This window comes from Lagopus leucura, unplaced genomic scaffold (genome assembly GCF_019238085.1).
Source record: "Lagopus leucura isolate 7727_CA_CO unplaced genomic scaffold, USGS_WTPT01 Super-Scaffold_806, whole genome shotgun sequence".
Lineage (NCBI taxonomy): Eukaryota > Metazoa > Chordata > Aves > Galliformes > Phasianidae > Lagopus > Lagopus leucura.
Genome location: NW_024962260.1, coordinates 171,348 through 189,324, shown reverse-complemented (window position 1 = coordinate 189,324; position 17,977 = coordinate 171,348). Strand labels below are relative to the sequence as shown.

At 42.4% G+C, this 17,977-nt stretch overlaps 1 protein-coding gene and 1 long non-coding RNA gene across 2 annotated transcripts in view; both read right to left on the bottom strand.

The window, feature by feature from the left end:
* Positions 1 to 1,472: 1,472 nt before the first annotated feature.
* Positions 1,473 to 7,168, bottom strand: LOC122177005. Its single transcript, XR_006177899.1, has 3 exons — positions 6,940 to 7,168; positions 6,521 to 6,597; positions 1,473 to 1,533 (listed from the first exon to the last, which is right to left on the bottom strand). It is a non-coding gene; the product is annotated as an uncharacterized LOC122177005 (long non-coding RNA).
* Positions 7,169 to 8,472: 1,304 nt separating this feature from the next.
* The window catches only part of CCDC60 (coiled-coil domain containing 60), a 45,903-nt gene continuing 36,398 nt past the window's right edge, over positions 8,473 to 17,977 (bottom strand). The window contains 7 exon segments of the mRNA XM_042865586.1: positions 8,473 to 8,899; positions 10,251 to 10,440; positions 12,631 to 12,762; positions 13,606 to 13,728; positions 14,786 to 14,876; positions 15,620 to 15,839; positions 17,048 to 17,138. Coding sequence (XP_042721520.1) covers positions 8,801 to 8,899; positions 10,251 to 10,440; positions 12,631 to 12,762; positions 13,606 to 13,728; positions 14,786 to 14,876; positions 15,620 to 15,839; positions 17,048 to 17,138 — 946 coding nt within the window. The 3' untranslated portion in view covers positions 8,473 to 8,800.

Here is a 17,977-nt window from a genome sequence, read left to right as displayed (position 1 = left end):
GCTTAAGTGCCTTTTAACTGCGCCTGCATCACCCCCCTGGATACACCCTTGTATTCAGTGAGCTCCGGCAGCCAATGGCATCAAAGCTGCAAAGGCATTTCCTTTGGTCTGGGCTGAGGTTGCCAACTGACCCCAAGTGACATGCTAGACTTAGCGAAAATATTAAAGATTGGCTGAAAATCATCTACTTAAAGAGTTTGGAGGCTCGGGCCCGGACTATTTTGGCCAATTTTTAGCAAGAGATGCAGTCCTTACTGAGCATTACATCTGTATGATGGAATTCTCTTTGGGGGAGAGCAAGAAAACCAACGTGTTTAGTTCCAAAACCCAGGATATGGGAGAAAAAAAACCAATAATAACCAATAAAAACATACAAACAACAAAACCAAACACAAATTAAGCAAATAAAGTTCTTCTTCCGTGACGGTTTTGAAGTTAGTGAGGAGAAGCATGACAGCCTGCGTTCAGAAAGGAACGGGCTCCAACCGTGCCATATACCGTAAGAAAACAAGCTTTATAACACCCACTTTATAACAATAATGGAGCAAAATGGAGGGACCTTTGAGGCTGAACGGTGTCTGTGTCTGGCTTTTCCTGAGAGCACTTCATTCATTGAAGTTACAGCAAACAGGAGATGTGCACAGGGCTTTATGAATGAGCCACCTTTAGCACTGGGAGTTCTGCAGTTGTCTCAAATGGAGCCATTGCTTCCTGTTTGCAGATGTCATCCTACAAGACATGATGCTGTCAACACAATAAAGACCTGTGTAAGAGCAATATTTTTTACTTCCATAGGCACTGATCATCTCTCAGGCTGCATTCCTGGAATATAAGACAGAATGAGAACCTACTGATCTATAAACATGATGAAAGAAAGGATTTTATGTCTTTAGGAAGCAGTAAGAAATGCCAAGGTTACATCTGCTTGCCAATTCACCCATTAGTGCTCGGGCATGGGCTTTTTGGAGCTGTAAAACCTCTGATATGTTCTCAGGGGACTTTAAACACACACCAGACAAGCTCAGGAGATGCAGTTTGTATCACTGCACAGTTGCTTTTAGAATTGATTTCAGTAGGGATGGGAAACATGGACTCACCTTCTGCAAGACACGTGGAGCTACGGGAGATGTCAGACATTCAGGGCAATTTGTGATAATGACAGATCAGTAAGAGGTTTGTGAGATGGAGGCTCTGCCATAAGGCAGTCATTGCAGCTGAATTTAGTGGTTTGAGAAGATGGGTTGAAATGCAAGAAATATATTGTGTTGGGACAATACTGCTTACATTTTAAATGGCACTGACTTGTGGGTAAAGGAAAAAAAAAGGATGGTCAGACAATAGTATGGCTTCATGTACTGCAGTGAGACGATGGTTAATCTCCAAGAGCCTGGGGAAGATTCCTACCTCAAAGGGAAGATGAGCACAGTCGATCCGTATGGCAGCAGAGCTGGTGAGGTCCAACAGCCTCACTTCAGGTCATGGCTTCTGTGCTCACTACGGCAAAGATGAGTACATTGCTCTTTTCTGACTGCTCTGAACAAAAAGAGACTGAACGTTTTTAAGGGGGAGCAGAGAAACAATAACCCAACAGTACTGCAAGTAGTGTCCTTCTAAGCAAACACAGAATCGTAGAATGGCTTGAGTTGGAAGGGACCTCAAGGATCATCAAGCTCCAAGCCCCTGCCACAGGCAGGGCCACCAACCTCCAGATCTGGCACTGGACCAGTTTGCCCAGGGCCCCCATCCAACCTTGCCTTCAGCAGTTTGATATTTCTCAATATGATCACATGGCTGCCCATCATTGCCTCTCTTTTTAACTTTTCTGGACAGCCAGGCAGAAAGAAAGACTGTAAGAATGAACAAAGGAGTGCTGTGAACAACACTTCCTATTTTTTCCCTAAGAAAGTATTCTCTGGCTAGACTGTGGGCTCAAGCCATTCTGAGAAGAGCAGACAAGATGTTCCCAGAAGCCTTCCTCCACTTTTCTCCACTCAGAAGATGGTTTGGGGATAGGAGGTCACAGCAAGAGTCAATGGCCACACAGGGCTCCATGCTGAGTTCTACTTCTCTGAAGAAAAAGTTCTAAGCATCTTCCAACGTTTAGCCATGTTATTCTTCCCAAGGGTAGAATAAAACTATAAACCCAGGAGACTGGAAACTATGTAGCTCATTTTCAACGTCTAAAATTCTCATGCTTTATCCACTACTCAGCAGTTTAAAATTCTTCATATGATTTCATGATAATGAAAAACATCCTTGCTTTACAAGAGGAACAAGCAAACCTGCAGGGATTGAAGCTTTTCATACACAGCAGGGTTGGTACTTCTGCCATGTGGACGAATGCTTCCCCTTCTCTCAACAGGAAGAGATGGGGCACATAGAAGTGGACTGAAGCCTCCCATAGCCCAAAAAGCTCCTTTTAATAATAACACATGCAGTAGTAACCTTCTACAGGGAAAACCAATCCCCCTTCTCCCTTCTCTTGCTTGTTTTTTTTTTTTTCTTTTCTTTTTGAGGAATACGAGTTTTGTATCTGGTCACTCTAGCTTTCATTTGTAAAATGCTGTGCATAATGACTGTTCCCCTGACAGGTAGGTGGGAACATCCCTTCTCACTTGCTGTTCATTCTCATGACTGTTGGACCACATAGGACTTCACAAACTCATAGACCAAGCAGTACTGAGGAGTACAGGATGATTATGGTCTCAAAAAGAAATGAAGTTTTGTAATGCACTGCGTTGACCCCAGCGCAGCTGTGCCATGAAGGTTAATAGGCCCCAGAGGTGGCCATTAAGCTTTTGGTTTTAGGTGTTTTGGTATCATCCAGGTGCTTCTCCAGTGGTAATCATAGGATCATAGATTCATAAAGGTTGGGAAATACCACTAAGACCATCCAGCCCAACCATCAGCTCATCACCAGCATGCCACTAAACCACGTCACTCATGTCCCAAGGGTGAGCACAGTGTGGGAGATGGGAAAGAAAAGCAACGGGATTTGGGAAACTGGGAGAGATGGGAGGGGAGGAAGGGAGTGGGAGGAAGGATGAGTCAAGGAGCTCAGTGGGGAGCGGGTCTGGGGCAGCTGGCTGGCTGGGTTTTGACTACTGGCCTTGGGACTTGATGGCCAAGCACCCCAATGTCCTCATGGGAACAGCTCAGGTAATGTTTGTATAGCAGAGCTTGCAGACAGAATGGTTTGCACAGACATGCTGAATGCACAAAACTGACTAAAACATGAATAGAAACAAGGAGGGAGAGATTTGGGAGGCTGCTTCATGCCCTTTACTGGTACCTGTGGTTCCATTCAAAATAAACACTGGGATCAAACTCTCTGCTGACCTTATGCAAAGGAAATTGTTGCAATAAGCCACAAAGACATTCCTGGCTCTGGAATAAGTTTCTCTATGGACAAATCACAGAATGCTCAAACCATTCAGGCAGGCAGAGTGAGTTAATGACAAACTAATATTCCTTTACCTCGGAATCTGAAACTAACCTTTAAAGGGCCCTTGAATTCCAATTGATTTGCTGGGAGTCTAGCAGGGGTGTTATTAATTTATGAGGTTGAATCAGATAGGCACAGTTAATTGGTTTTCATGCATATTAAATATTCAAACAGTTATACTTTTCCTCAGACAGGGAGCTGCTATGTTATTTAACTGAATCCTGCAGCCAAATGCTACAAGAATAATTTTGGTGGCAATTTCTCATCACCACAGTAGTGGGTGAGCTTACAAAGAAGACTCATTTGAAAATGACCTCTTTTCCATGAGAGAGTGTCAATACCTGTACATGGCACAAGGTGTTGGATCTAGCTTTTGCCATAAGTAAATGAGAACATTCAGGAATCAAAGGCCAGAATCCCATTGGCTTCCCTTTTGGCCAGCTTGCACATATATAGATATTACTCTGCACTTCAAAATTAATTCAGACCTGTCCCTCAGACTGTTCACATCGCTGTCATTACAGTGATGAGAATTCCTTCTGCTGTTGTATTTTTGTGGGTACAACTGAGTCAGCAGTGCCCGTGGGGCTGATGCATTACTCCACCCCTGGGACTGGTTTGTGCCCGTATTCTAAGAGGTGTCAGGAGAGAAATGCTCTTCTTAAACATAACTTTCTTATTTCATCCTTGCAGCTCTTATTTTTTCACTCTGGACTGTGGCTTTGCAAACATCAAAAGTCCCTGATGAGCTGTTGCTTTGGTAAATTATTAACAGTAAATTAATGTGTGATCAGGGAAACGTCCAGATTAAAAAATCAGAGACTTTTTCCATTCACTGTTACATTTCTGAAGTACTATCATAATTTGAAGCCAACAATTGAGTGATCAAACCCGCTTGTGCTTAAACACATGTGAAGACGTCTCTGTGTATCTGTCACAACCTATTTCTTTCCACCCCATCTCCTGGCTTCTGACCTGCCTCATTTAGTCACACATCAGCATCAAAGGATCTGTTCCCACAGCTCAGACAGCGATGGGCGTCTGCTCAGTGCTGTGGCTGACCTGCTTTGCGCTGCGAGGAGCCCTTATTTTATCCCATGGTCCCATTTTCCTAGAAACAGTTCGTGTTGTTGGAAGTTTTTCTGCTTGTGATTGACAAGGCAATCTGTTGGAGCAGCGCCCTCGAGGCACGGAATTAACAGGATCTCTCTTACATCACCTTCAACATCCCGAGCAGAGCAGCAAAGCTCACCAACGTTTGACCTCTTTTAGAATCCACCAGATGGATTTCTAACAGCCCAACAGAGAGTTTGTATGTTTTAGGATTAAATACAGGGGAGATGAACCACAGACAGGAATTTTATAGGTCACCTGTAAAGCACGTTTTGAATCCATCACTAAACTCATAAGTGTTCTTAGCAGAACTCAAGCAAAGCTCCAACTCTGGTATTTGTATTACCAAAGAAATTGCAGTGGTGATTTGCTGTCTAATTCTTACTAGCAAATAAGAGGAAAATGATGTTTTGAATAATTTTCATACGTTCTGATGTTTATGAAAGCGTTGTAGCATTATTTAATGCTGCTTCATCTCAACCTGCTAAATAAGGCATTTTGCAATGAATTTAATCAGTTCTCATTCACCACAGAGTGAATCTGGAACTCCTTCACAGACTTCTGTGAATCAGCTCTGGCTTCACACAGGAACAAACTAGAGCAAGACTTGGCTGGAAGAGTTGTTCTGAGGCCAGTAGCGTCATTGACAAATAGAGCAGGGTTTGAACAAAAAGGCTAAATGCACCCATTAGGGACAGTTTGGATCTGGATTCTGATATGAATTTGTGGGATAAGCTGCATACTAATTGTTTTATAAATTATTAATATGCTTAGCGCTTTTCCATTGTGTAGCATCCCCATAGGACCATCTCTCCACACACACATACACACATTCTCTCCTTTCATTAAAGATTCCCAAATACTGTAATTAATTCCTTCTCCTCTCCTCTCCTCTCCTCTCCTCTCCTCTCCTCTCCTCTCCTCTCCCCTTCCCTTCCCCAAAAGCAAAAGGTTGCTTTTTCTCATATCAATCTCACCCACTTGGATTATATGGGTCACTGTTGTTCCTCTTTTCCTACAACAAATGGGAACGGTTGGGTGTTGCAATCTTCCCTCCACACTTCTTGTGTGCAGTTTTCATATAGATCACACATAATTTGTTGCAACCTGCCCTACTTTATAAAGAGAGTTTGGAGAGCCATAGGCAGGAAACAGCCTCTTAAAGGTAAGCCTTTGTTAGGATACCCTGCAAAAACATTCAAATAAATTATCTATGCAAGAGAATATTTTGATGACTGTTACAGTAATCTAGGACTGGAAATGAACTGAATGTTGTATTTGTCAGCTGTGATGGGTTCTTTTAAAAATCCACTACAATTTATATTACAATGCCTACATCCATCATATATAGCCAGGTGTAATCTACAATAACATGTACTAAAGCATAGCCAACTTAATAAACAGTGATATAAAGAATACAGAGAACAAACAACACCTTGGCCAGGAAAAATAAAAAAAGGAAAGAAGTGCCAACAAAGAAGAAAGGCTTTCTTTCTCATCCTTTCCCTACTTCAAACTCTAATTCTGTCCCTGCAAAGTGCATCTTTGGAGCATGAGTGACCAACCTAAGCTTGGATGGTTCATCTGGGCTAGTGGAGTTTGTGGATGACCGGCCTATTAGCTGAAACTGTAAAGGACCAGAGCAGAATGGGGAGTTAACAGGCTGCCCAGAGAGGCTGTGGATGCCCCGTCCTTGGAGGTGTTCAAGGCCAGGTTGGATGGGGCCCTGGGCAGCCTGGTTTAGCATTAAACATGGAGGTTGGTGGCCCTGCATGTGGCAGAGGGGTTGGAGATTCATGATCCTTGAGGTCCCTTCCAACCCTGGCCATTCTGTGATTCTGTAATGGTGAGCAGACAGAACTGATCCAGCAGCTCTACCACACACTCTTGGCCCTTTGTCAGATTGCTTGGACTCCTGGTGTGTCCACCACCAGTGTGTTAAATGGGTCACTTCGAACCTACCTGGAAAAGCTGTGCTGAAAGATTAAGTTGAAGATTGTGAGACATTCACCAAAGTATCTGGGGGGAATCCAAGATAACTGTGGGGAAAAAAACATCAAAAAGTTTAAAAAGCCCAAATCTTCTTTCCTGCAGATCACAGAATTGTTTCAGTTGGAAGGGACCCTTAAAGGCTACCTAGTCCTTCCATGCAATGAACGGGGAAAGCAAGCAGATAACATCCAAAAAAGGACATGCCATAACTCCAAATCATCCCCCTTGGGTGAGCTACAGCAAGGCTACAGCTTGTGTAGGGATTTCATAGAATCATTAAGGTTGGAAAAAACCTCTAAGATCTGCAAGCCCACCACCACCCAAGCTCATAGCAGAGAAGAAGAACAGATGATCTAATTTCTTTCTAAAGAAGCAGTCCCCATCATTACCTGTTTCCAGCAGCATTACTGATGTACTCCAGCTGAAGCATTACCGTTTCTTATATGTGAAGAAAACTTTCTTGTCTGCATCTTCCCTTTGGTGAGGAAGGGCCAAGGTGAAGGTTTCACTTTGTGCACCCGCAGCTCAACCAGGAGAACCCAACTGTTAAATGAAGGTTTCTTTCTGTTTGCTTGCAATATCAGCTGCCACCACAGGGTGACACGGCAGTACAGACAATGAAACTTGGCTCAGGTATGATGAAAAAGTCCAAAATAGATGGTAGAGGTAAGAGAACAGAGATTCTTGAAGCGCAAGGAGGGTTGCAATGAAGCTTCTTAGAGCAAGCATTTGGAATTGAGGTCTGATCCTTGTTATCATCTGATAGAAGCATGGCCATCCATTTCACTGGGCACTGGATCAGCTCCAACAGAGTTTTGAGATAGGTTTGGCATTGGATTCTTAAATGGAGGGAAAGAAAAACATGGACGTGGAAGAACGTGGCTTCATTAGATGTAAAAATCCTATGTTACCACCACTGCATATAGAATGAGAATAGTGGGAGCACAAAAAACATAATTTAGGTCTCTTTTTTTTCCTAGTAGCTGTAAGCCATAGCAATTCGTGGATTTCACTCTTTTCCTTGAAAGAAAACAAACAAACACATTTATCTTCTGTTAGGAGAATGAGGGAGCGAGCAAAAGAAGGTCATTAATCGGTAAGATATTACACATCAATGGTCAAACTACTCACCTGCATCCTTAACTGGTGTTGTTCTCTCTTATTGTGGCAGAAGGGACTGCCTTTCTGCCCAGTGGGTTCTCTGGAAGCTCTGACAGGCAGGTAAGCAGCTTGTTAAGCTCATCAGCTTAGAAGGTCATTGGATCACTGATCCCATTATCTAGCAATTGTGACCCACCATCAAAGAGACCATCGAACAGATTCACAAAGCTCATGGAATACCACCATCCCTGACTTCAGGGCTGTCATTCTAATGTCTCATCCAGGAGAGTAATGGAGAATATATGCAAAAGTAATTAGTGGAAAGTGTATCTTCAAGTGAAAACCTCAGAAATGTGTCTAAGGATTCTTGGCTTTTCAATATTGATATTAATAAGGCAGGAAGTTAAGCCATAATCACAGAATAACTACAAAGTTGACTGAAAACAAAACATCCAAACTACTGAAAAGAATTAGAGCAAAAAAGAACTGTATTAAAACTTAAAACCCAAACCTGCATTTGGGTTATTTATTTTATTTTGTAAATGGGAGGTAAAGTGAAGAGAGTCAATAATATTTAGATATGGTGATACACGTAGCTGCATTGAGAAGATGCTTGCTGTAATGTAGGCACTGGTGGAGAAATGTTTGAAGAAGTCACCTGCTTTGTGAGTAGGAACCAAGCCTTCATCCTAAATGTAACTCCCATATAACTAAAGGGAATGGCCTTAAGTTGCATCAAGGGAGGTTTAGGTTGGACGTTAGGAAATACTTCTTCTCCAGAAGAGTGGTCAGGTGCTGGAATGGGCAGCCCAGGGAGGTGGGGGACGGTTGGACTGGATGATCTTGGAGATCTTTTCCAACCTTGATGATTCCATGATTCTAAATGGTTAGGAGAGACTGAAGTTTGATGGCGAGTCCAAGACATCACACAGGAAGAAGTCATTTAGCTTTTATTCTCTGTGGCTGACCACAGCCAGCAGAGCACTGTGCAGGGGCAAATTTCAGATGTGCAAGGGTGGTCAATGGGACTTCCTGAAGGTTATTCTCCTTCCCCAGTCTTCCATGATGCAAATCTCAACGGGAGGGAGTTTTCTGCTTGAAGCATGACAATTGTAACTGCATGGAAAACCATCTCGGCTGTCCACCTGATTAAAAGGCAGAGGATTGTGCATGGAGAGGGTCTACTCTTGCCTGGAACCACTCAATGAAATCCTCTTCGGGCATCTGTACAATACTTTCACGTACAAACTGAAAGAGAAAAAGGTCATTTCCTGAGCATTTAATTCTATGTGTAAGAGAGAGACATAATATGTCTCTCAATTTGATCAATTTGAACAAACGTATTGACTTCTGCATAAAATCAATACAGTGCTTCATATCACCAAAACGTTTTAATGCAGTTTTCAGAACTGCTGGATTTGCTTTAAAATGAATTAAAAGCAAAACTCCATGATCTTCCTTGCAATTTATATCCTCAGTCCTTCAAAGTCAGGTCTTTGAGTTTACAGACATACAGCTGTCTTCTACCTACGACTGCACCACATACATTAAAGCACTTGAAGTTCAATAACTTCACCTTGAATCCGTGCAGGTATCCACCAGTTTATGTGTTTACATTCAGTGACTCTCTCCTTGCCACTAAGACATTATAGTTCTGTTCATCTATTCCAGCCCAAGGAATACCAAAGTCTTCTTTCCTCTCTGGGTATCTTTAAAAGATGTGTAAATAGAAGATTCTGCAATGCTTACATCTTTTTTTTCTGTATTACTACTGCACCAGCAAGCAACAGAAACAAATATTGAGGCAAGGCTGCCTCTCTAGTTAGTGACTACACAAATTAGAGCAATTTGTGTAGTAGAAAATGCAAGTGGTCTGGATTGGGGCACACCGGGTGCCTTGCCCCCGTAACGTGTCATAAACTCAACATATGAAAGATGCACAGGTGCTGTAACATGCTGCCTCGATGGGATTGCTGCTGTCTCGCAGATTAGGAGGAAGAATGGTGATGAGAACAAAGAACAGAAGGTGGCATCATTGCCCTTTTTATCTTGGTTAGACTACCCAGCAGCACACGTTATAAAGTATTTGGGTTTCTTCCTTCTGTCTTTACTCTTCTGTAAACTGATACTAGAACAACATGAATGGGGCACAGCTCACAACCTTGAGAAGCATATTGTTTTTTACGTGTTGCTGAAGCAAAACAAAGGCATCTGCAGAATTCCTGGGTTGGTGGCACGGTCATTAACACGAATAGCTCCTAGCTGTAAGGCCTGGGAATGACAGGCTTCCTCAGGGCACAGAAAGGGAACGTTTCCCCTCGAGAATCCTAACAATTTATGGCAGACATCGCTTCCACTGTGGCAGTAAATAAATCAACAATGACATAATGATCAAATGATACTGATTAATAATCCAGCCCTTGTCATAACAGCTTTCCTCTGACGGGTTCAGTGTGCCTTGTAGAAGGTGAGTAGCACCATCTTCACTTCATGACGTCCTAAATGATTTCATCTGGTACCTCTCCACTGCACTTCACCTATGGGTGTCCACTTTCCCCACCCTTATCACACAGAGAATCCAGAGCTGGACCCATCTCACCTCCACAGCAGCAGCGATGTCAGGAGAGCACAGCTCCCACAGCTGGAGATCAGCCACAGCCTTCAGGAAGGTGTCCTGATCAATGTGTAAATCAGGAGCCAGGCCGAATTTTTCCAGTTTCCTTAAGATTTTCTTGACATAATGGTCATTCTTCACAGGCTCCGGCAGCCTGGCCAGCAATGCAGGAAACCTTTAGCAGAAAGAGGAACAGCAATGAAAGGGAATCTCTAGGAACTAATGGAAAAATCTGATGGGCAACTCTAGGTCTGGGTGGAATTTCTGCCACTTCACGACTTCTGTGGCTTCCACAGGGGGGAAAAAAAGAAAGGTTCTTTGGAGAATGTAATGCTCAGTGTAATACCCAGTGAGTAATGCAAAGGAGCTTTATTTTACAGGAGTTGTGCATCGGCTGCCTTTACAGAGACTAAAAAAGATGCTTTGCTGTTCGTTTTAATTCTGAATGACAAACGTGGTTATGAAAGCAAATAACAAAAAGCTAACAAAGTTTTCATTTTACAAGAAATGTCCTCTTAATCTTTAGCCTCTGTGGATTTTCCAGTGCAATCAAGTGTCTGATTTGACACACTTCCTGATGCTCTTTCCTATCCCTTTTCTCTCTGTTAACACCATTCTCCTCTATGCACTGGCATAAATCTCAGCAACGTGACAGTGCTGTAACACACAGCCTTTATCATTTAATTCTGAATATAGAGACTCAGAAGGAGAATTACACATTACAATAAAAAGAAAACCCTTGTGAAAAGACTGACATTTTTCCCCCTAATGTTCTGTATAAATTCTACAGTGCTGCCTTGACAGTGCTAGAGATTGATGCTCCAAGCCTATCAAGAACATGCATGGCTGAGGCATATCAGCTTGGCAGCAGGGAGTTCTGCCTTCCCATAGTTTAGGATATGTTTTACTGGAACAGCAGGAGATGGGTGAGGAATTTCTTCCTTAAACCAGTGAAAAGGGAAGCACACAGGTTCTCCTCTTCAGTAGAGACACTTCTATGCTTGGTTGCATACTACTGGTATGGCTGTTGAAGCAACTCATTACTCTCCCTGGCTAGGTTAGCCCAGTTCCCATCACTGTCTCACAAACAGGTTTTGCATACCCCATCCATGCATCAAGATATTCTTTGAGGAAGGTCAGCACATTCACATCCCACTGTTCATATTTTATATTATCTCAGTTTTTGGTTGGCTTTTATTTCACTTTTGAGAGAGAAAAAAGCAACTAGACTGACAGCAGATACCATTAAAGTGTTCCCACTGCAATTCAGCTTTCCTGGCAAGGCAGTGTTTGCGAGAGTATGGAAACAAAACAGCCCTGTTGTAAATGGAGTAAGTGCCACAGTGAAGGCAATTGCTCTGTCATGACTTTGTGCCCCCCTGGGGCTGGACCAAACATCTCAGAGATTTCATTCTTTGCGTCCCTATGGAGATGTTGAGTGCGAGTGTATAACAGTAAAAACTCACCCACTTCAGCTCTGGGGCTTATTTACATGGCAGAACTTCAATGTGGGTAACAGCTGGAGCATACGCTAGGCAACTAAAATTAGTTTTGCTATATAGGCCAAGGCTAAGTTTATTAATTAACTCATGACTGATGGGTTCCTGGGCCACCTGCAAGTTGGACCTAAGATAAGAAACTGACTTCAATGTATGAGGGACAGAAGGCTTACTAGCAAGGAGACCAAAGAGGGCAGGCTGAAATAAATGTTCCACACAGCTTTTTTTCCCTGTATTTCCATGGCTGAGGGGGTTCTCATGGCAGGGAACATGCTGAGATTTTCTGAGGCATTGCTGTAGGCTGTTTATAGTGTGGATCTGGAAGCTGATCACTGGACACAGTCAATATCCACACTGGCAGGGAAATATATATTTTTTTTACATGGATGGACAGCTAGAATCAGAGTTTCTTCACCACCAGTTTTAGCACTGTGAATTCCCAGTTCATCCAGAGGTTGCTGTGACTTTAACCCACGTACATTGATAAAGCATCTCTCCTCTTCAGGGTACAGTGTATTTTACATACTCCCTGAAGGACGAAGTTTCTTAGAGAGCTCCATGCTGGAGAGCATCTATGAATGCACAGACAGAGCACTTGTTGTCCCCAGGATCTCCAGAAGGAAATCTTCCCATCCCTTTTCTTACCATACCCAATACTCTTGTCTCCTGAGCAGGAGGCTGCTCCTAGGAATATCTGGGGTTTTTTTTGCCACCAGTTTGTGAAGGCTGCATTTTCAGCAACCAATTTCAACGCTTTCTAGTGATACTTTGAGTAGAAAAGGAATAGAATTACAGCTTTTTGTACAAAAGACAACTCTAAAACCATGATAGTCTCATCTGAAATGAGGATCTCAATGGCTCCTTACCATTTAAGCCCATTTTCATCACGTTCCCTTTCAGCTCTCACGTCCAGCTGTCTTATTCTTTCCATGTCCTTTTTAAAGTACTTCAGTCGTTTCAAAGCCAGGTATTTTTTACAGCATCGCTCTTCCTGGCTCCTAACAACAACAACAAAAAAACCCTTAAAAATGAATCTGTACTTTAAATATTACCATTCTTTTTCATAGGTAAGTGGGAAGATATCAAGGAAGGCAGAAAACAACACATCAGAAGAACACATTGCACGTTCAGTCTGCGGATGCTCATAACAGTGTTTGCTTGTGCAGCATTCTGAATGTACCTGTATTTCTTCTAAAAATAAGGAAAGCACTGCAGAAAAAAAGAGACAAAATCTAACTACAAAATGGAATGAAGGAATGGAAATAAGGAGGGAAAGAAAGGAAGAAAGAAAACAGCTGTGTAGGGAAGGATTTCAGGTGATGTTTACTGAGAAAAAAAGAATTTGCATGAATGTTACCTGGAAACAATCATCAGTGAAAGGAAAGGGTAGCAGGATTTGGCTGGTTAACAAAGTAGTAATGCTGCTGCTCAGGGAAGGGGCCTTGAAAGAGGACACTGCAAGTGTTACACTGTGAAAACAGTCCATGTAACGTTGAAGAACAACACGGCCATCTCTGACATGAAATGAGAAGACAGCCATGCAGACCGTGTGTGAACTGAATTTATTACTCTTTCTTTGAGTGAAAAGGACTATGATCAAAGCAAATACATCCCACGTATTTATCACAGCTGCGTCCCACAAAAGTCACTCAGAACCATCCCCAAACACTGGAGTATAATTTCATACCTGAACAGTCAAACTTTTCCAGACCATTCCCTACCCCTTATTTTATTGTTGCCCCATATAAATCAGTAGATGCATCTTTAAAACATCTGAAGATAAAAGGTCAAGAGCAAGGAGGGCATATTTTAGAAGTACACAGCAAACAGTCTCTTCTTACCTCTCAAGGCTCTCCAGAGCATCATGCAAACAATGAGCTGCTTCTTCACGTATTGCCATGAACTGGTGTCTTGCAACAGCACACAGGTTAGATTTGCTTTTAATGAAGTGGCTGATATGGCAGCTGGAAATAAAACAAGAGAAGTGGAATCAGCATCTTGTGGTAACCACCTCACAGCAGTGTGAACGCACCTGAAGTCAGAGATCTTTTATTCACATTAAAATCCAATCCAGGCTTGTTTAGCCTGGAGAAGAGAAGGCTATGGGGTGACCTGCAGTGCAGCCTTCCAGCACCTAAAGGGAGCCTACAAACAGGAGGGGAGTCAACTCTTTACAAGGTAGATAATGGCAGGACAAAGGAAATGGTTTTAAGTTGAAGGAGAGAAGATTTAGCTTGGGTGTCAGGGGGAATTTCTTTACCAAGAGAACAGTGAGGTACTGGAACAGCTGCCCAGAGAGGCTGTGGATGCTCCATCCATCCCTGGAGGTGTTCAAGGCCAGGTTGGATGGGGCCCTGGGCAGCCTGGGCTGGTATTAAATGTGGAGGTTGGTGGCCCTGCCTGTGGCAGGGGGTTGGAGCTTGGTGATCCTTGAGGTCCCATCCAACCCAAGCCATTCTATGATTCTGTGAATGTTATTTTTTTTTTTTGTCCTTAATGAATATCATGCATACTCTGTAGTCCTTCACTGACAGTAAATTGTAAGACAAGACGAGGTTTAAAATCGAGTACAGTGTGCCTTTTCCAGTCTGTGAGACACCCTATGAAGACTGCAAAAACACTCTTAGTGTGGCAGACTTGCTGGAGTTATCCAGGAACAAAGTTTATCATTTTTTTTCACATTATTCATATTTTTATATTCATATTTTCATCATATTCCTCTTGACCTCAACTCCAAGGAAAAAAAAATGCTTCAGCAAAGCCCAATTATACGAATGATCAGTTGTGTCAGTCTTACAGCTGCAGAAAGCATCGCAAAATGGAATAATGAGGGAGCACACCGAATGGATTCTATTCTGCCACCTGGGCTGAGAGATATCGGTACCATTTGAATTCATTGAACACCAAATTCAGCTGCTCTGAAACAACACCAGCAACACAACAACAAAATCCCAACACCCCTCAGCTCTGTCCTGGTGAGCTCCTTTTCCTGGTCTTTCAGAAAGCCATTGGATCACACACCTCTGAAGTCCAGTCTTCTTAAGGGTGTCTGCTTGTTCATGGACACTTTTTGATGCCTTCACGTGTGTTCTCTGGATCTGCTTCTGTGGGGCTGATGAAAAACAATCTGTAAAAACATGTTAACTCTGGCCAATGGTCTCCCAGTTTCTGCTTGCCTGTCTCTATGGGATGTTTCTTCATCTCATGGCCAAATCAAGCTCTCAGGTGTTACAGCTCTCAGGATTATTTTCAAATCTGATCTCTGGAGGCATTCAAGGCCAGGCTGGATGTGGCTCTGGTGGTTGGAGACCCTGCACATAGCAGGGAGTTTGAAACTGGATGATCATTGTGGTCCTTTTCAACCCAGGCCATTCTATGATTCTATGATAAATACTAATTTGCTTTTCTGGCCTTGAAGTAGAAGAAGGAAAAGGCTAAAGATTGCCTCGCTATATAGTGAAATGCACTGCAAACTGTTCTGTCATGTCTATCAAGTGCAGGCAGTCACTAATGGAGGAGCACAGAATAACAAAGCCCTCCATTAAATAGATGTATGTTCAGAGCATCAGTTGATTATGCCAGAGAATGCTTTTACCTCCTATTGGAAATTACAGATGTGAACAACAGTCTGATTATACAGCTGATATAACCAAAAACTCTTAATATTCACATGGGGTTATGCCACCTTTAAACCAATTTGTGACTGGTAAGGGCAGAGAGACATGTATGAAGTTTCCTACACCTGAAGAGGATGTACACTTTTACACTGGCATGTCTAGCAGTGTCTTTGAAGCACTCCTTAGTGATGCTGAAAGTAAGCCTATTTGATATTGGCAGCCAAGAAAAGGAACTTACAGGGGGAAAATTGTTGTTCTTTAGTTTGCATTGACACACTCTTAGCACTGGCCAAAGCTCCGCTCAGGTTGATGTCTTCAGAGCAAAGCACAAGAGAATTTACACTGCTGAGAGGGGTCTGACCGTGAGATGACTGACTGCTAAGCTGAGAGCTGGCTGGAGCAGCTGCCTTGTTTGTCTGCCTCCTGAACGGGATGCGCCGCGCTTTCCGCATGTATTTCTGTACATATAAGAAAGAGAGAACAAAAAGGGATTTTCTGCAGCCAATTTCAGCAGATTTACTTTTGGATTTCTGTAGCATCTTTGACAATGAAGAATCTTTTTTTTTTTTTTCTGTACTAATCCCAGCAGGAGGTTTATCTGGTCTTCCTGTAACCTCACCCACTTTTCTTCACTGACTTCACCAAGGCAGCAATTACATGGGTAGGGCCTGCTTTTTTGGGCATCTTTCTCCCATATTCCTCTGCTGTAGCATTAATGACAACAGGTTAAGCTGATTTGTAAGCAAGTAACACTGCAGCTATGGAGAGAGTTGGGAATAAAGCAACTTTTTCATGTTTATGGATGAGTAAGTCAAAATGGTTTGATAAATGTTCAGGTCTCCTCCTCACATATAATGACTTACAAGTAAGTTTCCTGTGTCCAGCACATAGAACTGAATGCAAACTGAATTCTTCAGGCTTGATAATGAGAACAGTATGTATTATAAACCAAGTACCCCTGGAGAAACCCAGTATATCCACCAGAAGTTCCATATCAAATTGAAAAGCTGTGTTCAAGGAATAATTAGCATAAATGATAGAGAGGAAATTAATTCAGGGAGGAGGAAAGATAAAAATGTGAAAGCTTTATGACACATCAAGGCTGAGGTGCACTTTGTGTTCCTCTGCTCGTGCTCTTTGGGATCTGACTTTAGAGAAGTGGGAAGACCATATGGAAAAATCAGAAAGGCACCTACTGAGAAACAGCTCTTAGTTCTGTGACCTTCTGGCTCGCCCTCACTGTTTGCTTACAGCAAAAGGAAGAGCTGCATAAAGACACAATCTTTATCTTAGGGAAGATTCACAGCTTGCTACTTATTTCCTACCAGCCCTCCAGGATGCCAATTTGAAATCCCTAGGGTCCTCAACTCTTAAGAAAAACAGGAACAAGTGCAAACCAGAGTCTAATATAACTTTTAGCAGAACATTTAATCCTTCCTACATCAGTATTATCACTAAGGCCAAGGCACAGCTTCAATCTTCTGAGCAGTCACCTACTGCTCCTCCTATTACTGAGAATCAAACTGTTATTCTACAGAAACACAGAAGCATAATCTGCAATTCACGACACCCAGAATACAAAATGAGGTATCAAAGAGTTCAATGAGGCAACAAAAAGAATAAATGCTTGAAAAATTGGATTTGTTCCCAAAGAACAAATTAATACCTTTGTGTTCGTAACAAAGAGCTCCCACATGTATGTTGCAAACTTTTCCTCTTCGATTTCCTTCACTGATTTTTTAAAGCCACCAGGGTCCCTAAGTAAAAACAACATAATTAGTTTCCTATTTCAAGAGTTCTTCTTATTAACCTCTTTTAAGATCATAATGAAAAGAGGGCAAATGGTGACTGATTATGACATGTTTGCTTACAAGACAGACAACACAAGCAGTACAGGCCATGAGTGAGCCATAGTCACAAGGCAGCACGGTAATTCTTGCAAACTACCAGACGTACTGAGCCAGATTATCCTCTCCACTTTCTCTGTGCAAGACGTCATGGATCAGAATGATGGCAGGTTCATGCAAAAGTTTGGTTTTTCTATCCTGTTGGCTGAGTGAGGACCTCTATTAGCAGGGCACTGCTGAGGTTCTCATTTATCATTCAATCCCCATCTAATCAGCCGTAAGTTTTACAAAGCAGATTAATGTTCTAAGCTTGCTCTCTTCACTACATTTAAACATCTTTTTTGTATACACAGATGCTATATGATCTGAATGAAAGCATAATTTTTCATGGTTACTGCACAATGAAGTATATGTTGGCTTATCAGTTCAGATGACTTTGAGGAAGAGGAGTGGTGTGGGAGACTGCAATAGAAAGTAGAAGGAAGAAGAAACAGCACTACTTTTATATCTGGAAATGACTCCAGAGTCTTATACATTAACACCCTGCTGTCAGCATCTGTCTATTGGTCAGTCCTCATATGTAAAGGGGTGAAAGATCCATCCATGATACACAATGGACTGATTCTCCTCCAGGCTAATTCTACATAATGCCACTCTTGTTCTGTATAGGCACAGTTTGTCTTCATTGAGAATACACAGAGAAAACAGAACAACTCTGAAGAGCTTTGCCCTGCAAATCAGAGCATAAA